Below are 24,663 nucleotides of genomic sequence, written 5' to 3'. Positions count from 1 at the left end.
TACCTGTCTAGATAGGCTTTGTAGGAAAAGAGCGCTCCCTGCCAACCCCAGGGTCTCACGTCTTCCCAGGCTGGCCTCACACTCACTGTGTAGACAAGGGTGATCTTGGGCTTCTTTAAGTGTATTTGCTTTTCTACTTTATGAACCTACTGTTTTAACCAGAGGTACTCCATTTGGAGTATAAGGATCAAGACAGAAGTATTCTACATCTTGTTTATCCAAGCAAACCACAGCCATCCGCCAGCACACCAGGAGGCCAAACTGAAGGTTTTATACCTGTGAATGTATCAAATCAAAGGAGAAACACCAGATTCATTGGAGTCACTTCACATGTCCCTCCCCTGGGCCAGATCGAATGGAGCCACCAAGAGCGAGAGGTGGTAGACCCTGAGCCGTTACGTTGTTCCTAACGGAGCAGTGAATTTTGGTTGTTGACTTACAGAATCACCTGGGATCAATAAGGAATCCTCTGGATTAGGCTGGCCTGTATGCCTATAAGGAACTTTCTTAATTGGGCCAGCTGAAGTGGGAAGCCCTCCCTTGAATGTTGGCGGCGCCATCTCATGGTGGGGTCCAGGTCTGAATGGAGGGGAGATGGGGCTGAGAGCTCACGTACGTGTATGAAGTCGTGTGTGAAGTCATCCTCTCTTCTGGACTGGAGGTGTAGTGTGACCGAGCTCCACCACCTTGATCTCCCCTTGAGGAAGAACTGTAACCTGGAATTATAAGCCAAATACAGCCTTTCTTCCCTTGGTTGCTTTTGTTGGGTATATATATATATTTTATTATGGAACAGGAAATAAAAAACTAAGACATTAATCATGATTCATAAGCCTTGTTCAGGAAAATTATCAAAGCAAAAGACCTCCACATTGGTCCTGGGCTCCAACCAAGGACAAAGTGTTTGTCCTGCCTGGATACTTGGACACATTGACAGCGTTTCCAAGTGACACTCAAAACTGCCTACCGTCTGACCTATGTACACAGCTGTACAGGTTGCTAAACCTTGTTTGTTTCTGTGTGGGGACTTATAATGGTGTCTCCATTAACTCCCCCTCTGCCTTCAGTATAGGGCCTCTAAATCCTGCTGCCTTTTAATATTTATTTATTATGGATACAGTGTTCCATCTGCATGTATGCCTGCAGGCCAGAAGAGGGCACCAGATCTTATTACAGATGGTTGTGAGCCACCTTGTGGTTGCTGGGAATTGAACTCCAAACCTCTGGAAGACGAGTCAGTGCCCTTAACCTCTGAGCCATCTCTCCAGCCCAACCCTACTTCCTCCTAAAACCGTGTGGCTTCAGACCAGTGTCCCTTCTGTTGGTTGGCCGCTGCTGGACCTTTGGAACTTGTCGGGGACCAGCCTCGACAAGATTACTTTTCTTCCAGAGTGGAGGCGTGGGAATCTAGAAATATAGTAAGGAATAGGAAGATGTGAACAAAAATAATAAAACGCAGAAACACATAGGACAGTATCGGGAGGGAATTTCAGTGAGTACTGAGAATTCGTCCATGTTTAATTTTCTAACAGTTTAATAAACCCCTGATTTCAACTGGTAAGAGCGGAACCAAAGGACTGCCTTAACACACAAATTGAAAGTCAGTGGGGTATTCACCTCTAATGCCCTTGACTCTTGCCCTAGACCAAACACTCCACAGGCAAACCACTCCCTGGGTGGAAACCGAAGTTATTTCCTTAAAGGGAACAAGAACCTAGTTGGTTCCTGAGACTTTTGATTTAGGTAGAAACCAATTACTTCCCTATTTCAGGAGCAACTAGCCACACCTGTTTACAGTAGCCTTGAGAGAGCCGAACTCTGATTTACAACTGAGTGGGACCTTTGAGTTAGAAGACCAATAATCTTGAACTAAAAACAAGTCCCAAAACTCTCTGACCTTTGGCTTCTTTGGCCCTCCTCAGGAACTGATTTACCAGAAAAGTTTTCTCTCTCTCTCTCTCTCTCTCTCTCTCTCTCTCTCTCTCTCTCTCTCTCTCTCTCTCTCTCTCTCTCTCTCTCTCCTCCTTTTTCTTCTCTTTGATTTTTCAAGACAGGGTTTCTCTGGGTATTCCTGGCTGTCCTGGACCTCACTCTTTAGACCAGACTGGCCTTGAACTCAGAGATTCACCTGCCTCTGCCTCCCAAGTGCTAGGATTTAAGCCGGGTGATGGTGGCACACACCTTTAATCCCAGCACTTGGGAGGCTGAGGCAGGCGGATCTCTGTGAGTTCGAGACCAGCCTGGTCTACAAGAGCTAGTTCCAGGACAGGTTCCAAAGCCACAGAGAAACCCTGACTCGAAAAAAAACCAAAAAAATAAAAATAAAAAATAAATAAAGGCTTGACTTATTCATTTTATGATTTTATGTGTGTGATAGAGTATATGTATGTATATATCATGTTTGCCTGGTATCCAAAGGGGCCAGAAGAGGGTGTCTGGTCCCCTGAAACTGGAGTTGTGGATGGTTATGAACCACCATGTGGGTGCTGAGAACTGAACCCTAGCTCTTCTGCAAAGGTAGCAAGTGGTTTTAACCACCGAGCCATCTCTCCAGGCCCCACGCATGCATTCCCACCAGAGCCTTTGAACTTGCTGTCCCTTAGTAAAGAACAGGCTTGGGTCTCTGGCTCGAATCTGAGTTTGGAGAAGTCCCCCTACCCCCCACCCGCATCCTCTAAATGTCTTCACCTCTCGGCCCGTTCCCCTGCTTTATTTTCTTCACGCCGTTTCCCACCATCTGATTGTTTTTACTTCATAATTAACTTGAGGGGTTGGTGCACACGTGCAGAGGTCAGAGGAGGGTGTCTGGTGGCCTACTTTAGCTCTCTCCTCTTTATGCCTTTGAAACAGAGTCTCTCAACTGGAGTTGGAACAAGGCCTATGGGCAGCAAGCCCCAGTGATCCTCTGTCCCTACCCACTACAATACTGGGGTTATAGGCCCATGTGAAGCCATGCCTGGTTTTTTATTTGGTTGCTGGGACCCAAACATAGGTCCTCATGTTTGTACAGCAAGCTCTCCTGTGCATGGAGCCAACTCTCCGGCCCCCATCTGAAATTATTTGTTTGCCCAACTAAATCCTCCATGGGTGATGAATTATGCCACCTGCCTTCCTTTGTGCCAAGAGCACATTGGAAAGTTTGCACACACCTAGTACTCAGTCAACAACTACTGCAAGTGAAGGACTCTTTTTTTTTTAAAGATTTGTTTATTTATTATGTATACAGTCTTCAAACTACATGTCTGCCTGCAAGCCAGAAGAGGGCGCCAGATCTCATTACAGTGATGGTGAGTCACCACGTGGGTGCTGGGAATTGAACTCAGGATCTCTGGAAGAGCAGCCAGCCAGTGCTCTTAACCATCTCTCCAGCCCAAAGGAATCTATTTTTCAAACTATGCAGTAGCTCTAAAGTGTGCTTGATAGCCGGGCGGTGGCGGCGCACGCCTTTAATCCCAGCACTCGGGAGGCAGAGGCAGGTGGATCTCTGCGAGTTCGAGGCCAGCCTGGTCTACAAGAGCTAGTTCCAGGACAGGAACCAAAAAGCTACAGAGAAACCCTGTCTCGAAAAATCAAAAAAAAAATAAAATAAATAAAGTGTGCTTGATGACTGTCACTAGCACATAAAGGAAGTACAGAAAGAGCTCTCTGGGCAAGGGCTTCGGTGTTCCATGTCTGAGCCGCAGACCTCGGACTGGGAATAAGGACTTTCAGGTTGTTTTATTTGCTGTTTGCTCCAGCGGTGTGTCAAGCACTGTACACAGGACGTGATAATATGATGGCCAGAGGAGTCAAGTCTCTCCTTTGAGAATTTAGTTTTTGCTCAGTTCTCTCAGACTCACAGCCTGGAGCTTGTTCTAAGCAGCTTGTGGTTTTCAGGATATTGGTAAGCTAATTATTAAATGTTATCCTCTTTACAAACCAAGTTATATAAACTTAAACTTAAAAATACAGGCATGACTGTAGCCCCAGCACTTGGGAGCCAGAGGCAAGGGATCAGGAGTTCAAGGCCAGCCTCAGCTACCCTAGAAACTGGGGAGATAGTGGGGGGGAGGGGGTAAGAGTGTGCGCTGCACACACACAGGCTATGAGTTCAGGTGCCCCGTGCCCGTGTGAAGTGCTAAGCTGCAACCTTAGCACTGAGCGCAGGGCTGAGGGGAGACAGGGCCTTGCCGGGCTTGCCCGATTGCCAACCTAGCCAAACTACCTACCAGATCTAGGTTCAGAGAAGGACCTGTGTAACAGCTCTTTCTCTCCCCCACAAAAATGACATGGGACTTCTTATTATGAATGCTTGGTCTATAGCTAAGACTTGAACTAGTTCTTAGAGCTTTTTTGTTTTGTTTTGTTTTGTTTGTTTGTTTGTTTGTTTTTTGTTTTTTGTTTTTCGAGACAAGGTTTCTCTGTGGCTTTGGAGCCTGTCCTGGAACTAGCTCTGTAGACCAGGCTGGCCTCGAACTCACAGAGATCCGCCTGCCTCTGCCTCCCGAGTGCTGGGATTAAAGGCGTGCGCCACCGCCGCCCGGCAGTTCTTAGAGCTTTTAGCCCGTTTCTGGCCATCGACATCCTGCCACGTGGCTCTTGGCCCTCACCCCTCCTCCTGCAAGTCCTGCTTCCTCCGTGTCTGTCTGACTACATCCCCTTTCTCCCTCCCAGTGTTCCTCTCTCCCTGGAAGTTCCCATCTATACATCCTGCCTAGCTACCTCCTGGCCGGTCAGCTTTTTATGACACCAATCACAGCAATACATCTTCACACAGTGTGCAAATATCCCACAACCCTGTCTGAAAAAATAAAATTGGCGAGTGATAGAGGATTTCCTCTGTGCCCCCTCTTTGTGTGTGTGTGTGTGTGCATGCATGTGTGTGTGTGTGTGTGTGGTGCATGCACTGGTGCATGCACACAGGCATAGGACACACACACAAATAAATAGTAAGTAAATAAATAAAGACAGTATACTCCACACTTATTACAGCCCATTTTTTTTTAAAAAAAAAAAATCTCTTGGGGGCTGGAGAGATGGCTCAGTGGTTAAGAGCATTGCCTGCTCTTCCAAAGGTCCTGAGTTCAATTCCCAGCAACCACATGGTGGCTCACAACCATCTGTAAAGAGGTCTGGCGCCCTCTTCTGGCCTTCAGGCATACAGACAGAATATTGTATACATAGTAAATAAATAAATAAATAAATATTTTTTTTTAAAAAAAAACATCTCTTGCTATTATTTATGCTCCTGAGGTTATTTCTGTATATCTACCTGGTGAAATTCTTATGCAATCAGCACCTTTCTCAATTCCATCTTTGGTTCATAGGTAGGAAGTCTGAAGTCAACCTCAGGGAGTGTTTACACCATGGAATCAGCCAACAACTCAGATTTTACTGGCTCTTACTCTCTTATAGAACCTCAACCCCAAGCCGGGCGGTGGTGGCACACGCCTTTAATCCCAGCACTCGGGAGGCAGAGGCAGACGGATCTCTGTAAGTTTGAGACCAGCCTGGTCTACAAGAGCTAGTTCCAGGACAGGCTCCAAAACCACAGAGAAACCCTGTCTCGAAAAACCAAAAAATAAAATAAAATAAAATAAAATAAAATAGAACCTCAACCCCCTTTGACTCCCAGCAGCTTATGGAAGATAGAATGTGGAGCTGGAGAGATGGTTTAGTGTTTAAGAAGGAGAACTGATATTTCTGCTGGGGTCTGGATATAGCACCCACATCAGGCAACTTATAAACATATGTAATTGCAGCTCCAAGAGATATAACACCTCCCTTTAGTCAGATACACATGTGCCCATACACACATATAAAAATGTATTACTTTTATTTACTACTATTTTATTATTATTGCTAATTTAGCATGGAGGTGTGCACTTTTAATCTCATCACTTGGGGGCTGGAGAGATGGCTCAGTGGTTAAGAGCATTGCCTGCTCTTCCAAAGGTCCTGAGTTCAATTCCCGGCAACCACATGGTGGCTCACAACCATCTGGAATGGGGTCTGGTGCCCTCTTCTGGCCTGCAGACATACACACAGACAGAATATTGTATACATAATAAATAAATATTAAAAAAAAAAATCTCATCACTTGGGGGTCGTAGGCAAGATGATTGCTGCAAAATTGAGACTGGCCTGTGCTACGTATTAAGTTCCAGGCTTTCCTGGGCTGCAGAGTAAAACTTCTGTCTCATAAAAGGGAGGAGACAGGAGAGACAGCTCAAAGGTCAAGAGCTTGTAGTTACAGAGAACCTGTGTCCTCGTCAGCAACTCACAGTCACTTGTAACTCCAGTTCCCAGAGATCTGACACCCTCCTCTGAGTTCCATGGGCACATATGTTCGCATGCAAACACACACACACACACACACACACACAATTTAAAACTAAATTAAGTAAATCTTGAAAAAAAGAAGAAAGCAAAAAAAAAAAAGCCAGGTGGTGGTGGCGCACGCCTTTAATCCCAGCACTCGGGAGGCAGAGGCAGGTGGATATCTGTGAACTCTAGGACAGCCAAGGCTACACTGAGAAAACTTGCCTCGAAAAACAAAACAAAAATGTGTTTTAAGCCAGGCGGTGGTGGAGCATGCCTTTAATCCCAGCACTCGGGAGGCAGAGGCAGGTGGATATCTGTGAACTCTAGGACAGCCAAGGCTACACTGAGAAAACTTGCCTCGAAAAACAAAACAAAAATGTGTTTTAAGCCAGGCGGTGGTGGAGCATGCCTTTAATCCCAGCACTCGGGAGGCAGAGGCAGGCGGATCTCTGTGAGTTCGAGACCAGCCTAGTCTACAAGAGCTAGTTCCAGGACAAGCTCCAAAACCACAGAGAAACCCTGTCTCGAAAAACCAAAAAAAAAAAAAAAAAAACATGGGGAAATAACAAATCATACTTTGAATCTGAAGGAATAACAGTGTGGGGACTTGGAACACAATACCCCAGAGAGCGGAACTTTGACACGCATCTGAAGTTAGACAATTGTGAGCTGCCATGCGGGTAGTGGAAATTGTACCCAGGTCCTTTGGAAGAGCAGCCAGTGCTCTTAACCACTGAGCCATCTCTCCAGTCCCAGATATAGTGATTTTATATCTTTGGATGTACTGTGTTAGAATGTTTGACTTTAAAAATTGTTGAATGGCTGACTCAAGTTTCATGAAAAACTGTTCAGTGAATTCTGGCTGGGAATTAGGACAAAATTTCCAGTAGTTACTGAAATGGCCCTAGATATACATCTGCTTATTCTGTTCTACAAATTTATATGAAGTGGTGTTCTCAGCATTGGCAGTCATAAATTAAAAGCATCAGCTCTGAAGAATGTTGAAGATTTCTGTCCTGCTTCACTCCTCTGTCCCTGTGGTAAAACGCTATCCGGAATTGTCATCAGGGTTCCTATTGCTGTGACGGAACACACGACCACAGCAGCCTGGGGAGGAAAGGGCTTAATCGGTGTACACTTACACACCACAGTTTATTATCAAAGCAAGTCAGGACAGGAAATCAGACAGGGCAGGAACTTGGAGGCAGGAGCTGAGGCAGCGGCTTGCTGGTTTGTTTCCTCTGACTTGCTCAGGCTGCTTTCATACAGAACTCAGGACCACCATCCCAGGGGCGGCACCACGCACAGTGGGCTGTGCCCTTCCCCATCAACCACTAATTAAGAAAATGCTTTACAGTGAATCTTATTGAAGCATTTTCTCAACTGAGGCTCCTTCCTTTCAGATACTGCTAGCTTGTGGTAAGCTGACATGAAACTAGTCAGCACAAGAACCAACTTGGAGAAGAAAGGATCCATCACTGAGAGGAGTCGGGGCAGAAACCATGGAAGAAGCTGCTTGCCTTCCATGTCTTGTTTAGCTATCATTCTTCCTTTCTTTATAGACTTTATTCTGCTTTTATGTGTATAGTTGTTTTGCTTGTATGTGTGTATGTATGTATGTTTATGTATGTGCACATGTATGTACATATGTATGTAGTATGTATGTATACCGTGTGCCTGCCTGGTACCTGAGAAGGACAGAAGAAATGTCGGCTACCCTGGTAGTGAAGTTACAGATAACTGTGACCTACTATATGGGTACTGAGAATTACCTCAGGTCCTCTGCAAGAGCCACAAGTGCTCTTAATCACTAAGTTGTCTCCTTTGTCCCTCAGTTGCTTTCTTATACAACCCAGGACCAACTGTGGTCCCATCCACAGTGGGCTGTGGGCTGGGCCCTCCCCTCCCACATCCACCCATAATCAAGAAAATGTCCTAAAGACATCTGATGAAAGCAATTCCCCAACTGAAGCTCTTTCTTCCCAGATGACCCTTGTTTGTATCAAGTTGACAAAAATTAACCAGCGCAGTGTTCTATACTGGTAGTATCAAATATGCACCCAAGATTTAATTATTATTATTATTTTTTGGATTTTCGAGACAGGGTTTCTCCTTAGCTTTTGGTTCCTGTCCTGGAACTAGCTCTTGTAGACCAGGCTGGCCTCGAACTCACAGAGATCCGCCTGCCTCTGCCTCCCGAGTGCTGGGATTAAAGGCGTGCGCCACCACCGCCTTTAATTTAATTCTTTATGTAAAATTAAACAACCACACCTATCTAATTATCTGCTTCCATTGTTAATTAATGGTAAAATTATGTGTATGCCAAATAATTATTTTAGCATAAATCTGTGATTTGTCATCAGTAAATACTTGATTTGTTTACTTTTTATTTTTTAAAATAATATTATTTTTGGTGTATGTGTGTGTGTGGATGGAGGCCAGAAGAGGGCATGAGATCTCCTGGAACTTTATGTCTATTTTATAAAGCTGGGGTTACATAAAAGAATTCTCAGGCTAGGTGTGGCGCACGCCCTTTAATCCCAGCACTCGGGAGGCAGAGGTCGGTGCATTTCTGTGAGTTCAAGGACAGCCTGGTCTACTTTATTAATGATTGATATGGGAGTTCAAGGATAGCCTGGTCTACATTATTAATGATTGATATGGGAGTCCAAGTCTGAATGAAAAAAATGAGGCCACGACGGCTCCCAGGTATGTCTGAGGAGGTTTATGGTAGACGCTAGGGAGGAAAAACAGCCAGAGGCATCTGGAAGCGTTCAGACTGAACAGGGCCTAGAGAGGAGAGAGAGGTGGGGTTGGGTGTGTGGTGGGGGGCAAGAGGCCTAGACACCAGCGTGGCTAAAATGGCTGAGGTTATATAGGGGTCGGAGGCTGGGGCAAGAGAAGCCCAGGCCCTGTGCTGGAGAGGTTTGGAGAGGTGAAAAAATACTGGGAGGAGCCACAGATTCTAAATGAGAATTGTCTTAGGTTTCTTACCAAACACAGGCCACGGTGGGTTGTGCCACCCATGAGTCCCAAAGTTCTGTGTAAGAAAACAGGTTGTGCAAGCCTGTAACACTCTTTTGTGGCTTCTGCTTCAGTTCCTGCCTCCAGGTTCCTGCCCTGTTTAAGTTCCAGCCCTGACTCCCCTCAGCGATGGAGTGTGACCTGAGAGTTAAAAGCTGAACTAAACCGTTTCCTCCCCAAATTGCTTTGGTTGCAGTGTTTTATCACTGCAATAGAAACCCAAAGCTGCTGGGGGCTGGAGAGATGGCTCAGAGATTAAGAGCACTGACTGTTCTTCCAAAGCGTTCCTGCTCACAGCCATTTGTAACGAGATCTGGTGCCCTCTTCTGGCGTGCAGGCATGCATGCAGACAGAGCACCGTGTACATAATAAATAACTCTTAAGACAAAGCAAAACCCAAAGCCTCTTGAAGAATCACAGCCTTGTCAGGTTCAAGTAATACTGGGCTGATTTTGCTTACAACGCAAGACATCTTTATTAAACCAGCAGGCGGGAGAAACATGCTTGCTATCCCCTAAGACTAAAGACCTTTCTTTATCCCAACCTCCCTGGAGTTAGTGTTGCTATGGAGACTTCTGAACTACTCTAGAAAAAAACATGCAAACTAGCCTCAGGTGAAATAAGTTTCAGACCTCTTTAGGAAAAATGGACTTGGGAAAGAATGGGGTCTAGATTTTGGCTTTGCTATGGCGTTACATCTAAGAGGCATTGATAGTCTTGCCTCTGTATGAAGCATTAAATGTCTATTCTATCAAACACTGCAAACTCGTGCTTATGACAAAGAATTCATATCCTTTTATCTCCCCTGCCTTGCAGTGTCTGTGGAGGCAAGAAGCATGTGATTCCCCAGAAGCTGGAATTACAGGCTGGGAACAAAACTGGCAAAACTCAGGTCCTCTGCAAAAGCAGAACCCAGCAAATACATTTTTCTATTAAAACCACGAGTAGCGCTCTTTGGTATTTTCAGGGTTGTTTTAGCCTCCTTTTAGTTTAGGATGGTCCAGATGTGTTGCTATAGTTGACCTTTAATAATCAGTGCTTTCATTACTCATGCAAAGAATTGAAAACAAGAGCCAGGGAGGTGGGTCAGCAGGTAAGAGCACTTAATGCTTTTGCAAAGGACTTGGGTTCGATTCCCAGCACCCACATGGTGGCTCACAATGGTCCGTAACTCCAGTTCCAGCAAATCCAACATCCCCTTCTGATTTCCCTGGGCACATGCACAAACATACAGGCAAAACACTCATACACATAAAAAACAAATAAACTTTGTTAAAATGAAATTAAAACACCTAGAAAGTAATTGCTTGGTAAACCCTAACTTCCCCATCAGGACTATCCAAGGTAGATGAGTCTTCACTAAGAAGCCAGACCCAGAGGGGTTCTGCTCTGAATTTTGACAGTTCAAAGATGGGTAAACCTTTCTAGGATTTTTAAGCTTTGAGATGAAAACTGCAGATGGATATGGTGGTGTGGGGCTGGCAGATGTCGCCGGGTGCAGCCAGACCATGGCCAGCGCCAACTCTTCAGTCGAGCAGGTACTTGTGGGTGAAGAAACTTGGAGACCATGTGTCGAGTTCGCCTGTTCCACTGAGGTCTCCAATCTGGCGAGGAGCTCCGCTTCCCGGGAAACCACACACCTGCCACTCCTCGAGCCTTAGGCACCGAAGGGCGCGGCCAGGGAGAGAGGACACGCCCACGTTGGTGACTCAACAGCAGGCGAGTCCTAAACCCTGGAGAGAAGTGGTCCTCCAAGAAGGTGCGCCTGGGGGGCTGGTTGGAGGCGTGTCCAAGCGATGCTGACATCACAGGGCGGGGCGCTCTCCTTGTAAGACAGTGAAGCTGGGGGCGGTGGAGCTCACTTGAGATCCTGAGTGGCACGGAGCCGCTTCTCCTATGGTGATCCCCTCCCTGCCAATCATGTTCCTGAGGAGCAGCGTCTCGAGCCTCCTCCGCGCGCAAGTGCATTGCGTTCTGACGAGATCTGTCCACTCTGTGGCTGTGATCGGAGCCCCTTTCTCTCAGGGACAGGTGAGAGTTGGGACCCGAGCTGACCGGTCAGGGAGCCCCGAGAGTGGCATGGGACCGGGAGACGAGAATGAGGAGAAACGCCGCGAGGGGTGGGGTGGGGGAGCTCGCGGGTTCCCGTGGCTGGCACCGGAGCGCACTTGGTTGGAATTTTCCCTGACCCAGATTGAGATGAGGGACGGATGGAAGGCGAGGGGTGGAGGGCAGTGGGCATCGAGAGGACAATAAACATCGAGAGGGCAATGGGCATCGAGAAGGCGGGCTTCTGCGGCCTTTTCGGGTCGACGGAGAGATCGGTATTTCCAGCTTGGGGTAGTGAAGAGGAGGAAAAGGGAGAGGAGAGGAAAGAAGAGGACTCCATAGCGGAGCTGGAGAGGGCAAAACCCGGTGTCGTTGGAAAATTGTCGGAGAGGTTAGAGATTGCGACCAGGGAATAAGGAAAACTTGCCGAAAGAGCATTAACCAGGAAAGAAATCAATGCTGGCCTCGCCAGTTGCGGGAGGACCCGACGTGCTTTGTTCTGTCTTCAACGAAAGAAACCTGCTGTCGGGGAGAGCTCGCTCACTGGCTCACTGTTGGGAAAGCCCAGCCAACCACACACTCTCCGCCACCGGATCATAGCCTCACTCGGTCCCGTCCCAGCCTGGGACTCCTCTGGTCCGGCTCTCAATGAGAGACTCACAAGGTTGATTTGCTTTCAATAATGGAATTTCCCCTCTTCTATCCATTAAACACTTAATGAAATGACCAGACCGCTATGGTGTAAGTTTTGATGCTGTGGCAGGTTTACAGAGGAATCTGTTAGGAACTCACGTGTAGCATCCCTGTCAAAGTGTTTCTGCCCCTTTGCTCAAGCTTCCCTTATATCTGTGGAATTTTTATGATTCACAGAAAAAGGAAGGAGTGGAATATGGTCCAGCTGCCATTAGAGAAGCTGGATTGCTGAAGAGGCTCTCCAAATTGGGTAAGTGCTTGGATTTCCAGTGTTCAGGAGTGGAAACAGACCTGTTTAGAACTGTATCTCTTATATCCTGGCCCTGTGGTATCAGCTGTACGTGGTTTGCGCCATCTGGGGGTATCCTTTGGATTCCTTCTGCAGATAAACATCGGGGAGTCTTGAGGAAAAGTCTTGTAAATGGTATACAGTGAGTGAGACAGAACAAAGTAGAGCCCGGAACAGCCACCAGCGAATGGCACGTGCAGCCGAGGATGCTATCTAGCTCCAGTTTTAACTGCACAGTTGGCCTTTTCCAGTAACACGGTAGCTTCCCTAACTCAGTCTTTTTTTTTTTTTTATTTTCGAGATAGGGTTTCTCTGTAGCTTTTGGAACTAGCTCTTCTAGACCAGGCTGGCCTTGAACTCACAGAGATCCACCTGCCTCTGCCTCCCGCCAGTGCTGGGATTAAAGGCGTGCGCCACCACCGCCCGGCCTTCCTCAGTATTGAGATGCTTCTGAGTCATCAGTCTCGCCTGCTGCCCTCTCCAAACCATTTCTTCTCTGGGGGGGGGGGGGTTACCAGGCTTGTATTATTGTAATCAGTACATAGATGGAATTTTCAAAACTAATTATGAAATCAGTTGGGTGACTTGTTAAAAGCAGTTTCTAAACTCGTCCATGGAAGAGTTCTCTGGTCTGAGGTAGGGGCTAGATAGACAGGTCTGTGCATTTTTACAGGCCTCCTTGTAGTCGGATTTGCAAGTTTCTGTCTCATAGTTAAGGTAGTATTTAGGGTTTTAGTACTAGAAGTAAATCTAACCCAAAGATAAACGCCATGTCTACAATGTTGGAGAACTATTTTCACCAAGGTACCAAATTTCAATACCTGTATGGTATCTAACCCAAACATTTCTAGCTTGTCCTCCATTGTCATTAGGACCATTCACATGTCTTTTCAGGTGCTGTGAACACAGAATTCACGGTCAGTAGAGAGCTTTGGCCATGGGAATGCAGAATCATGGTGAACGACAGAATCTTTGTCCATTTTTTTTTTTTTTTTGGTTTTTCGAGACAGGGTTTCTCTGTGGCTTTGGAGCCTGTCCTGGAACTAGCTCTGTAGACCAGTCTGGTCTCAAACTCACAGAGATCCGCCTGCCTCTGCCTCCCAAGTGCTGGGATTAAAGGCGTGCCCCACCACCGCTCTTTGTCCACTTTTACTCTGAAACAGTTGCTGATTGTGAGGCCATGCCCAAGGCCACTCACCTTACCAAATCAAGAATAATGAGATCACCTAATATATCCCTTTTATGTGGGACCATGATGGAGAACCGAAGACAGATGAAAGTAAAGATCACCAAAGTCAAGTTGGTGAACCAGTGAATTTATTAGGGTGACTTACAGAAGGATGGGTGAGGGGTTACTTACAGGAACATGAGGTCTCAAGGGCAGCTGCATTATTGACAGCCCACCCTAGTTTGAGTGTATATGAAAATAACTGTAGTCTCTTGAGCACTTGCAAGTTAGCATGGGTCAAATTTTAGGCCTTTGGCAAGGTTGAGATTTGCGATGTCTTTGAATGGACTTGAGTAACTAGATTATGGGTGATTGGATGAAACAGAAAATAAGAAAAAATAGCAAGAAAAGCAGATTTTTGTTGTTCTTGTTGTTAGAGACATGGTCTCTCTCTATATCCCTGGTTGTCCTAGAACTTGCTAATAGACCAGGCTGGCATTGAACTTGAAGAGACACACCTGCCGCTCCCTCCAGAGTGCTGGGATTAGAAGTGTGTGCCACCGCGCCTGGCAGAAAAGCAGATTTGAGTATAAAATAAACTTGGTTTGGAACATGATGTATTTTCCGAAAGAGGTATGAGAACAAAGGTGAAGAAGCAAGTGTGGCTTTCTAGAAGGAAGATCTTAGTTGGGGCAGAACCTCAAGAACGGAGGAAGGGTCCAGAGGTGTCTCAGAAGTGAACAGCACTTGCTTTGGTAGAGGTTTGGTTACCAGCACCCACATGGCTGCTCACAGCTGTCTGTAATCGCAGGGGATCTGACGCCTTCTGATCTCCATGGGCACCAGGCATGCTAAGGGGCACTTACATATGAGAGATTAGGAGTCAGACTCTGTGGTAGGCATCGAGAGTTTCCAAGACTTCTTTCTCACCCTCCTGACTTGAGACAAAAGCCCAGCAGCTTAAAACAAAAGCCTTGTAGGCTTTTTTTTTCTCCCACCAGCAGGTCTCCTGTTGCCTGACTGGCTCAACAAGTTCAAAGTCAGGTCCAGGACATGTTATACGACAGTTGTGTTGTCAATCAGCCATCCTCTTTCTACAAACCAACCGGTTCTTCAGAGACTTAAAACCCCTAGTCCCCAAGAAGAGACTGGATTTTCCCATCTTTGTAGAGGGTCTTTGTGTGTCTGTTACGTGTGTCTCTTTCCTCACCCCCAATAAACACCTTTCTTCAACCGCTGATTCTGTCTCTTCCCGTTTGCTGTGTTTGAGATTGTTCTGCTGTGCCCTGTTGCACCCAGATTTCCCCTGCCTCTTAATTCTTTTTTGGATTTTCGAGACAGGGTTTCTCCTTAGCTTTTGGTTCCTGTCCTGGAACTAGCTCTTGTAGACCAGGCTGGCCTTGAACTCACAGAGATCCACCTGCCTCTGCACTCCCAAGTGCTGGGATTAAAGGCGTGTGCCACCACTGCCCCGGCTTGCCTCTTAATTCTTTATCTGACAGAAAATGAACTCAATCAAGACCCCTGGGCTGTATCACACAGGTAAAAAACACACACATGAAATGTGATTGGTCATCTGGGTCTGCCACAATGAACAAATGTCGGAGATACTTATTTGTGCGTTTTCAGATATGAGGGTCTCTCAGGAAGGGACCTAGGAAGGACCAATCAAGGGAGAGAGTGAAGTGTTGACCTAAAGAGAATGTTTTGGGAGCAAAGCAAGCAGAAGTGTGACAGGAAAGTCCAGCAAAACAAAGGATCCTGGGGCTTGTACCTCCTGACAGTCCCTTAACCACTGAGAGCAAATACAGATGCCAAGTCCCCGGCATCTGTTCTCATACTTAGAATCTCTAATGTCTGAACAACCACCGCAGGGTCTCTATCAGCCGTTGTCGCATTAGTAAAATGGATTTCTCGTCTATTATCGGGAAAAGTGGCGGGCAGATTCAAGAAGAAACAAGAAACGTCTGAGAAATGTGAACTCTGTGATGAGGGACCAGAAAATTCCCGGGTAGCTTCTTGAATTCCAGCACCGGTGGCCGCCTACCACCATCTCGGTCTTTTATCCAGCAGCCTTACTGGCTCGTGGCCTCCTCACTCTCAAAGCTGAGTCACGTGACAGCAATTACTGTTTATTGAGGCTTCATTCTTCTACTTGTCATGACAAAAGGGACCGCTGTCCGCGGTGATCAGAGCTTGAGTAGACTCTGGAGCAGATGGAAGGACGCTCCTGGGCCTTGGCAGAGCAGGGCCTCTCTATCCCCAGGCTCTCCAGTTTGCACATTCCACCTTATTTTCATTGCAGCTGGAACGGTGGCCCATTGACTTAGGTTCCTCCAAAACCTAGCATGCATAGCTAATTTTGATTTGAAATTCCAGAGGGACTGTGACAGTATCTTCATTGGAACATTCTGTATTGTGGGTGTCATTAGTTTTTTTTTTTTTTAATGTTTTTTAAGTTGGTGTCTTGCTATATAACCTTGGGTGACCTGGAACTCCAGGGTGACCTCAAACTTCCAGCCATCTTTCTGCCTTTGCCTCTCTAGTCCTAGGGTGGTAGGTCTGTGTCAAGGTACCTGGCTTTAGATTTCAATTCTTAACAATTCTCTTGAACGATTTCTGGGACCATCTCAGATACGTAAGTTGTTTTTCTGCTTAGGTCGGTTTCTGTTTGCAGCTTAAACACCTTAACCAGCACACTAGTTCATGAGTACCAGTGAGAACAGATTGCTGCAAAATCCTTGATTGCAAATTTTTGAGCTTCTGCCCCCACTGACTTACACAATCTTCTCGTGAGTTAATCCAGTGTGCTAGTTGGTTTCTGTGGCCTTTAATCTTGGACTGTATCTTAATTCTTTTGTATTTCAGCAACTTCCTGTACTGGTAGGCGCTTTGATTTCTGAACTGTTACATTCCTTAACATGACTCCTGGAAACAGCAGTCTAAAGTCTTGACTTGCTTACAGATATCAAGTTCTCAATAATAATCCATCTATCGTGACTTGAATTTTTTTCATTCTGTTTTTAGTGTGATGGTTATAGGACTATGCAGCCATCAAGACACATTGAACTTAATATGTGAATTAATATAAAGTATGCCTAAGTATGCCTTAAATCTGTTTTGGAAAGTTTCCCACATCAGTTTCTTTTTTGCTTTATCCCTTTTTTCTTCCCTCCACATCCCTGTTCTCTTTCTTTCAGTAGCTCTCATTGTGTATCCCAGGCCGGCCTCAAGCTCACAATCCTCCTGCCTTAGCCTCCTGAGTCAGGATTTACAGGCAGGTGGCATTGTGTCCAGCTTAGGTTTATTTTCCTTAACAGTAGCTTTTGGGCGCTGAAACTATAAAGAGCTGGACATGGGGCAGCAGGTCTTTAATTCAGAGGCAGAGGCGGGTGGATCTCTGAGTCTGAGGCCAGTCTGGTCTAGGTCATGAGCTAAAGGGCTAGCCAGCCAGAGTCTGTCTCCAAACAAAACCAAACATATGATGAGCGTAGTAGTTTACTGGTGTGTGTATGCAGAGTTGCAATATCTTGTATTTGCATATTTGCTTTAGAACGCTGCTAATGCTAGTTTCTAGACCTCCCCCTTGTGAACTAAACAAATTCCTGTTAACAACACTCTGATGAGGTAAAGCTGGACATGTATGTCGGCGGCCATGAGCACTTAACAGAGGAGGCAGAAGCCAGGGATGGGATAGCAAAGGCTGGAGATGGGAGAGCTCTGCACGTTAGAGAGGGGGCTTGGCTGAAAAGGGGCTAGGTGAGGAGACCCGGGCAGAAGGAAAGGGGTCTGAGCAAATTTGGAAGAACAAGGTTTCAGGCAGAGAGATCAGTACCAGCAAAGACCCTGAGGCAGATCTAAAATATTAATGGAACAGAACCCATTCCCGAGCCCTCACCAAGATTGCTGTGTTCAAAGGGGTGGACCTTCTACTTCGGGTTTTTAACATCTCAAAGACAGTTCCCAGGAAACTGTAGTTATATGATGATTCCAGTCATTTCTTAGAATGCTCTGTTTATAAGGCTTTTCTCCCCTTGGCTGACATAAGCAGGAAAAAGAATAATCTTCTATAAATGGTGTCAGGACAACTGATACCCACATACCAAAAATAAATAACGTTTTAAAAAGAACTCTTACTCCATAACATTAATCAGAATTCCTCGTTAGCTCATGCTGGAGAGATGGCTCTGTGGTTATGTGTGCTGGCTGTTCTTACAGCACCCACGTGCATCTCCATAGTGTATGTAGTTCCAATTCCAGGGAATGAAACACACTCTTCTGACATCCAAGGATACCAGGCATGTGCAAAGTTTACACGCATACATACTTGCTGGCACTTACACATGCACATAAAATAAAAAGAAGTCTTTAAAGATTTTTTAAAAACTTGGCATCTACCAAAGTTCTAAATTTAATGTGAAGTTGCAAAACTGTAGGAGAAGCTGCAAGTGTGAATTTTTGTGAATTTGGGTCATGGCTATCTTAGCCAATAACCAAAATCACATGTAGGTCTGTTAGATGTCATCATAATCAAAATTGTGTTTGAGGATATTATGCTATGAATGAAGGCAGCTAGAAAAGGCCACTTATTGGCACCTTAAGTGTGAAATGTCTAGAGAGGGCAGATCTTTGGAGGAAACAGCTTAGGCTCCCGGGGGTTGAGGAAGTAAGAAATGACTGAGAATGTGTTTAGGTTCTGGGGAAGAAGGGAACTGAAGCTGTCCGAGAATTAGAAAGTATTGCTATTTTTACAACCTGGTGAATCTATTAAAAACCACTGAGTTGTAAATTCTAAGAATGAATTTCATGGGATATAAATTATATCTCTAACACACTATCCAGACTGCTGTGACTGGAAAAGAGGTATGGGACTTGGACCTGCATGTTTTCTTTTCTTTTCTTTTTTTTTTTTTTTGGTTTTTTCGAGACAGGGTTTCTCTGTGGCTTTGGAGCCTGTCCTGGAACTAGCTCTGTAGACCAGGCTGGTCTCGAACTCACAGAGATCCGCCTGCCTCTGCCTCCCGAGTGCTGGGATTAAAGGCGTGCGCCACCATCGCCCAGCTTGCATGTTTTCTTTTATCTGCTTGCTTTACAGAAACCGTAAGATATTATATTTTGCATAGATTTTACAAATCATGTCTGTTGACGGATCTAGATCATAGGTTATCAATTTATAATTTCTGGTCTTGGGGGAAAAAGAAAAAGTTCTATGTTTAAAAAAGATGTCTTTGGGATGCTGTTTGAATAACACTGGAATATCTTTGGGACAAAAATTGGTTGCTAGGTAGCACCTGTAGCAAATAGTGAATATCAGAATTTATTTGCTCTCCCTGGAGGGAGTGCAGCAGCGTGTAGTCCCTCTTCTACATAAAAAGACAACCTGCCTTCACAGAGAGAAGGAAATAAAAGCAGAGCAGCTGTCAAACAGCGATCAAGCATCACTCAGTGTGGGCCTGGGTAGGGATTGGAAGCTAAGCTGTTGACGGGAGCGTCTTTAAGAAGGAAGTGTTGGATTCTGCTTTGTCACGAGCATCATTCGGTCTTCAGAAGAAGATCAGATGCCAGAGAACTGGCTTTGTAGTTTGTGGTTGTTTTAGTCCATTTTGTGTTGCTTTGTAGAAATGTGTTGACTCTAGGTATGGAGGCTGAGGGGTCTGCGATTAAGCATCTCCATCTAGCGAGGCCTAAGTTTACTGTCTCCTAACATGGCAGAACACATCACATGGCAAAAGAGAAGAAGAATCGATTTACAGACTCACTCTTGTACTGATTTGGCATGAGGAAGACTATGATCTACACAAACACACTTCCCATTAAGCCCACTATCCAGCACAGGGGCATTAGGATTCAGTTTTCAGCACAGGATTTTTGAAGGGAAACATTCAAAACCAAAGCAAGAATCGAGCATGAAACCAAACTGCCACACTGCTTTGGATCTTCCTGGGCCACAGTGCCCTGGTGGGATGGGCCATCTGTCCTAGGGAAAGAGGAGCTCAGGCCTGGGTTGAGAAATACCATCTTTTCAGTCCCTACTCTGCCATAGTCATGAGCTATTTTTTGTTGTTGTTGTTTTTTGTTTTGTTTTGTTTTTGTTGTTTTTTTTTTTTCGAGACAGGGTTTCTCTGTAGCTTTGGAGCCTGTCCTGGAGCTAGCTCTTGTAGACCAGGCTGGCCTCAAACTCACAGATATCCACTTGCCTCTGCCTCCCAAGTGCTGGGATTAAAGGCGTGCGCCACCAACGTAGGCTGTTCATTTGTTTTATTTTATGTGTTTTGCCTGCATGTACATATGTATGTGTACCACATGAGTGCCTGGCACCCTCTGAGGCCAGAAGAGAGCATTGGATCCCCTGAAGCTGAACTTACAGACAGTGCTCGGAATCCAACTTGGGTCTTTAAGGGCAGCAAGCACTCTTAATTACTGAGCCGTTCTTCTAGACCTTTAAAAAAACATTTTTAATTGTGTTTGTGCACAGTGTGCATGTAAAAGTCGGAGGACAACTTATACAGTCTAGCAGGCACGGGGTATGTACCTGTAAACCCAGTCAGTACCTGGGAACTGAGGGAGAAGCTAGTTTGGTTAGAAAATTAAAAAAAAAAAAAAATTAAAACACCTGGCCTTCAACACCAACTTTGGCTGAAGATCCTACGGTTTCTTGCTCATATTTTCCACAACAGCTCCTTATCTATAATCTTGAGCCCTTACCAACTCAGATGCAAACTCTTTTAAGTTCTCGTCATCTCTCAAATTAGTTGTAATAACAAGAGCCAGTTTTTCCTCCGCTCTCATCAGAGCCTGCATCCGATCCCTGTATTGGGTAGCTAAGATTGCACAAGAGCCTGAGATAGCAGCACATGAAAAAAGCTAATTTCACTTTCAAGTAAACAATCTGGAGAGAGGTCTGGAACTGGTTTGGTGGCTTTGTCTTCAGACCTAGATTCTCACCTCGTGCTATTGGCAGGGCCGCGACTGGATGGTTGTGTACTCATGTCTGGAAGCAGGACAGATGCATGAACAGCACGAGGGCAGGGGGATGTTTTTCCCTTTCTAAGAAGCCGTGGCAAAGCGTCTCTTTCCACACACTTGTTGGCTGGCACTGGTTATGTGGGCACATCCGGTTTCCAGGGAAATCTCTGGATGGAAGGCCAGGTTTTGGCCTTCAGCCATCCCATTAAGCTCTATATTAGGGCTTAAACTTCTTGCACTTGTCACTCTGTTTCACTTGAGAAATTTTTATGCAATTCTAGATCCATAGCTATACAAATGAAACATTTTATGATAATCATACCTTTTTTAAAAAAAAACAACCCCTTACTATGTAATTTTAACATTTATTAAAGACAATAGCAAACCATCCGCTAATGAGATGGATGTGTCTAGTTTTACATGCAGAATTGAATCTTGAGTCTGGTGTGCTGGCTCATGCCTATAACTAACCCTAGTGCTGAAGAGGCAAAGGCAAAAAGATCATAACAGTTAGAGGCCATCAAGAGACAGTGAGTTCCAGGCAAATCTGAGTGCATCTTAAAATAACCTTAGAATATTTGATTTTGCAGGACATAGTTACTATCAATGTTTTTCAAAGTTGATCAATATTTTTGTTCCATATTCATCAGCTTTGAGAATGCTGCTTCACCTACATATGTCATACAAAGTGGAAGAATTATGTTTAGAGTTATTTCAGAGCCCCAAATCCACACCCGAATTCATGTAATGAATTTGAAAAAAAATTTAAATCAATTTTATGTCTGAATGTTTTGCTTGCACATATGGATGTGCATCCTGTATGTGCTGGGTGCCTGAGGAGGTCCGAAGAGGGCATCGGATCCCCTGGAACTGGAGTTACCAACAGTTGTGAGCCGCCCTGGGGGTGCTGGAAATCATGCCTATGTCCTTTGCAAGAGTAAGAAGTGCTTTGTGACCCACGAGCCACCTCTCTAGCCCCCATGTAATGATATTTTAAATGAAACTCAAGTCAGCAACTCAAACGGCAAGTGTATTTTTTTGCCTTTAAATTGTTTCATTTTTTTTATTGTGTGTCTCTCTGTGTGAGGTGAGTCTTCTCGCCTAGGATGGTTTAACAAAATTGATATATGATAAACAAGTTTTGGGAAGTTGTAGGTTACAACATCAGTTTCAAAGAAAACCTAAGAGGAAGGATGGAGAGAGAAACCACAAGATGCCTCGTATAACCTATAATCCCCAAGAATGCCCTGTCCTTCCTTGTTACTATGTTGATCTTGTTACCATTTAAGCACAACTGGCAGAAGAGCTTAGAAACTCATTGTTCTTTGAGATTGTCACTCTTCTAGGAAGTCTGGTGACAGGGCTGGGACCCTTGCCCCAGTGTATCTGGTTATAGCTTCAGGCCATGAATTTTAAGTCATTATATTAAGTCCAAACAATTTTTTTCTTTTAAGTGTAGGGTCTCACTATGTAGCCCCAGCTGTCCTGGGATTGTTAGGGCCTCAAACTAAAACTGGAACTCACAGATCTGCCTGCCTGTCTTCTGAGTGCTGGGACTGAAAGCATCCACCACCATGCCTGGCTCAAATACATGTTTATTAGTTAAAATAGGAACCATTACAATCAACACATTTGTGCCACAGTGAAATAAGTTCATTCCTGCAGCGTAAAAAAATAAAATTCTGCTCTGGGATTTGACAGAGTCCTGGGAAGCACTTTTGGCATCCTGCTGCCTGTGCTAAGGATGGCTGTGCTAAGGGATGTTTGAAGAAGCCGTAGTCTAGTGGTAAGAGGTCAGGGGAACATGGCAGATGAGGCAGAACTGCATTGCCCAACTGGTTCAGCTTTTGAAGCATCGGCTTTGAGATGTGTAGGGAGGCATTGCTGCTGTACAGAATCGGGCCCTTTCTGCTGACCAGTGTCTGCCATAGGCATTGCAGTTTGCGGTGTGCTCTCACAGGTTTGCAAGGGTCTTCTCCATGCTGTTTTTGGTTCCTGCTGTCCTGAACCTGGGGAGACCTGTCCTTAGACACAAAAGGGCAAGACCCTAGCTAGGTATGACAGAGCCACAAACCAGGTCCCTGAATCACGACAGAGGAAAGTCTGCTCTTCACCTGTATGGTACACACACATGGCTGTATTCAAGCTATATTTTGAGTAGTTAGCTGCAGCAACTTTGCCTATTCCAACTAATTCTGTTTTAAAAGATTATGTAATATGCATAAAGGCCTATAAGAACACAGTTGTCAGGTTTGGGGAGTAACATGGGAGCCTTTACCATTAAATACATATTCATTTTTACAAATAATTTCTATTGCCTATAAGGGAAGAGGAAAAATGCACAGCAAGACAGCACTGGTACAAACTGTACTTGTAGAAGGCCCTTCCTTGGCTCCCGCAGTCATTGCCTCTACTCTTTACCTGGCACTCACACTGTGAAAATTAAAGAGGAGAGTTAGGGAGGTTATCAGATGGAGTAGTCACTTAGGTAGAGTTTTTTTAAAGATAGAAGCCCCTTCAGGGTCTGCTTCTTAGTTTTGTGGAAACGCAAGGCAGAGCTCATAAAGTTTTCATAGCCAGACTTGTGTTGACGGTGTAAATTATCAAAAATGCATGCAGCTGGGCATAGTTAGATTGAGAAATCATTCTTCCGTATGTTCCGTCAAGAAGCCCTTGTGGGGGTGTGAGGCACCCCAGTAGTGAGTGAGAAACAGGAAGGCCATTGGTAAGAAGGGATTAGTAAACAGAATGGATAATATCTCTGTACAATACTTTTATATGTATGGGTCTTTTGCCTGCATGCCTGGTGCCCACAGAGATCAGAAGAGGGCATCAGATCCTCTAGAACTGGAGTTACAGGCAGTTGTGAGCTACCATGTGGGTGCTGGGAATTGAACTGGGTCTTCTGGAAGGGTGGCCAGTGCTATTAATCACGAAGGCATCTCTCCAGCCCTCCAGGGTTGGTGATCTTAAGAGTCAACATTCAGTGTGTAAGTGAATCTGTTAACCTATCTCCAGCCATTGATTAGTGCCGGGGATCAAATCCAGGATCTCATGCGTGCTAAACAGTTGTTCCACCCCAGAGTTACTTCCTAGCCCCAGAGCTGTGCATCTAATGAGCAGAATCCTCTCCTGAAGTGCAGTCTGTCTTCCCTGAAGTACTGCGGTAAGATTGCCAGGGTCTTTTAGACCTCAGGCAGCTCCCTTGTGTTCAGTGCATGTGAGCAGAATACGGTTTTCTGCCAGGCTTCTAGCACTTTACACCCTGGTAGCCTTGGTTGGACTTGAGTGTTCGTTACTTATCTTATCCACTGGAACTTTAATATCCTTGTTTTTCTTATTGGCCATATGAAGATTTCTATGAGTTAAAAGGTTTGGCAAGTAGTTCTGCAAGTTAATATTAACATTATTATAACCTTTTGTATTAGTCAGGGTTCTCTAGAGAAACAACTTATAGAATGACTATATATGTGCATATATATATACACACACTCATACACACACACATATATGCTCACTCATTTTATGTATATGTTTAGAAAGGGGATTTATTAGAATGGCTTACAGGCTGTGGTCCAGCTAGTCCAACAATGGCTGTCTACCAATGAAAGGTTCAAGAACTGAGTAGTTGCGGGGAAGAGACAGAAATCTTTAATAAATAAATAGTAAAAAAAAAAAAAAAAGAGTAGTTTGTTCAGTTGACGAATCTGAAGGTTTCAGCTGGTCGTCAGTAGACACCAAAATTTCTAAGAAGTAGGCTCTAGGGGACTTACTAGCGAGTGTGAGAGCAAGCACGCAGAGAGGGAGAGTGCCTTCTTCCACGTCCTTTATATGGGCTGCCAGCAGAAGCTGTGGGCCACATTAAAGGAGGCTCTTCCCACCTCGAGCCTACTTCAAATGATTTAATAAGAAAGAAATCCTGTATAGGTGTGCTGTTAGGATTTTAGTTAATTCCAGATGTAGAGAAGTTGACAACCAAGAAGAGTCAGCACACCTTTTGTAGTGAACATTGTAGTATTACAGAACAGCAAGTATGTCCTCGTTTCTTATAACACATTAAGAACCTCATGCTTGGCCGGGCGGTGGTGGCGCACGCCTTTAATCCCAGCACTCAGGAGGCAGAGGCAGGTGGATATCTGTGAACTCTAGGACAGCCAAGGCTACACTGAGA

General features: G+C 45.1%; 1 protein-coding gene across 1 annotated transcript in view; it reads left to right on the top strand.

The window, feature by feature from the left end:
* The first annotated feature begins 11,015 nt into the window (after window positions 1-11,015).
* Arg2 (arginase 2) overlaps window positions 11,016-24,663 on the top strand; it is a 33,191-nt gene continuing 19,543 nt past the window's right edge. The window contains exons 1-2 of the mRNA XM_075948700.1: window positions 11,016-11,358; window positions 12,247-12,319. Coding sequence (XP_075804815.1) covers window positions 11,224-11,358; window positions 12,247-12,319 — 208 coding nt within the window. The 5' untranslated portion in view covers window positions 11,016-11,223. The remainder of the gene's footprint in view (window positions 11,359-12,246; window positions 12,320-24,663) is intronic.

The sequence above is a fragment of the Microtus pennsylvanicus genome, chromosome 14, assembly GCF_037038515.1.
Source record: "Microtus pennsylvanicus isolate mMicPen1 chromosome 14, mMicPen1.hap1, whole genome shotgun sequence".
Lineage (NCBI taxonomy): Eukaryota > Metazoa > Chordata > Mammalia > Rodentia > Cricetidae > Microtus > Microtus pennsylvanicus.
Note: the sequence above shows the minus strand (reverse complement) of the source record. Positions and strands in the feature narration are given on the sequence as shown.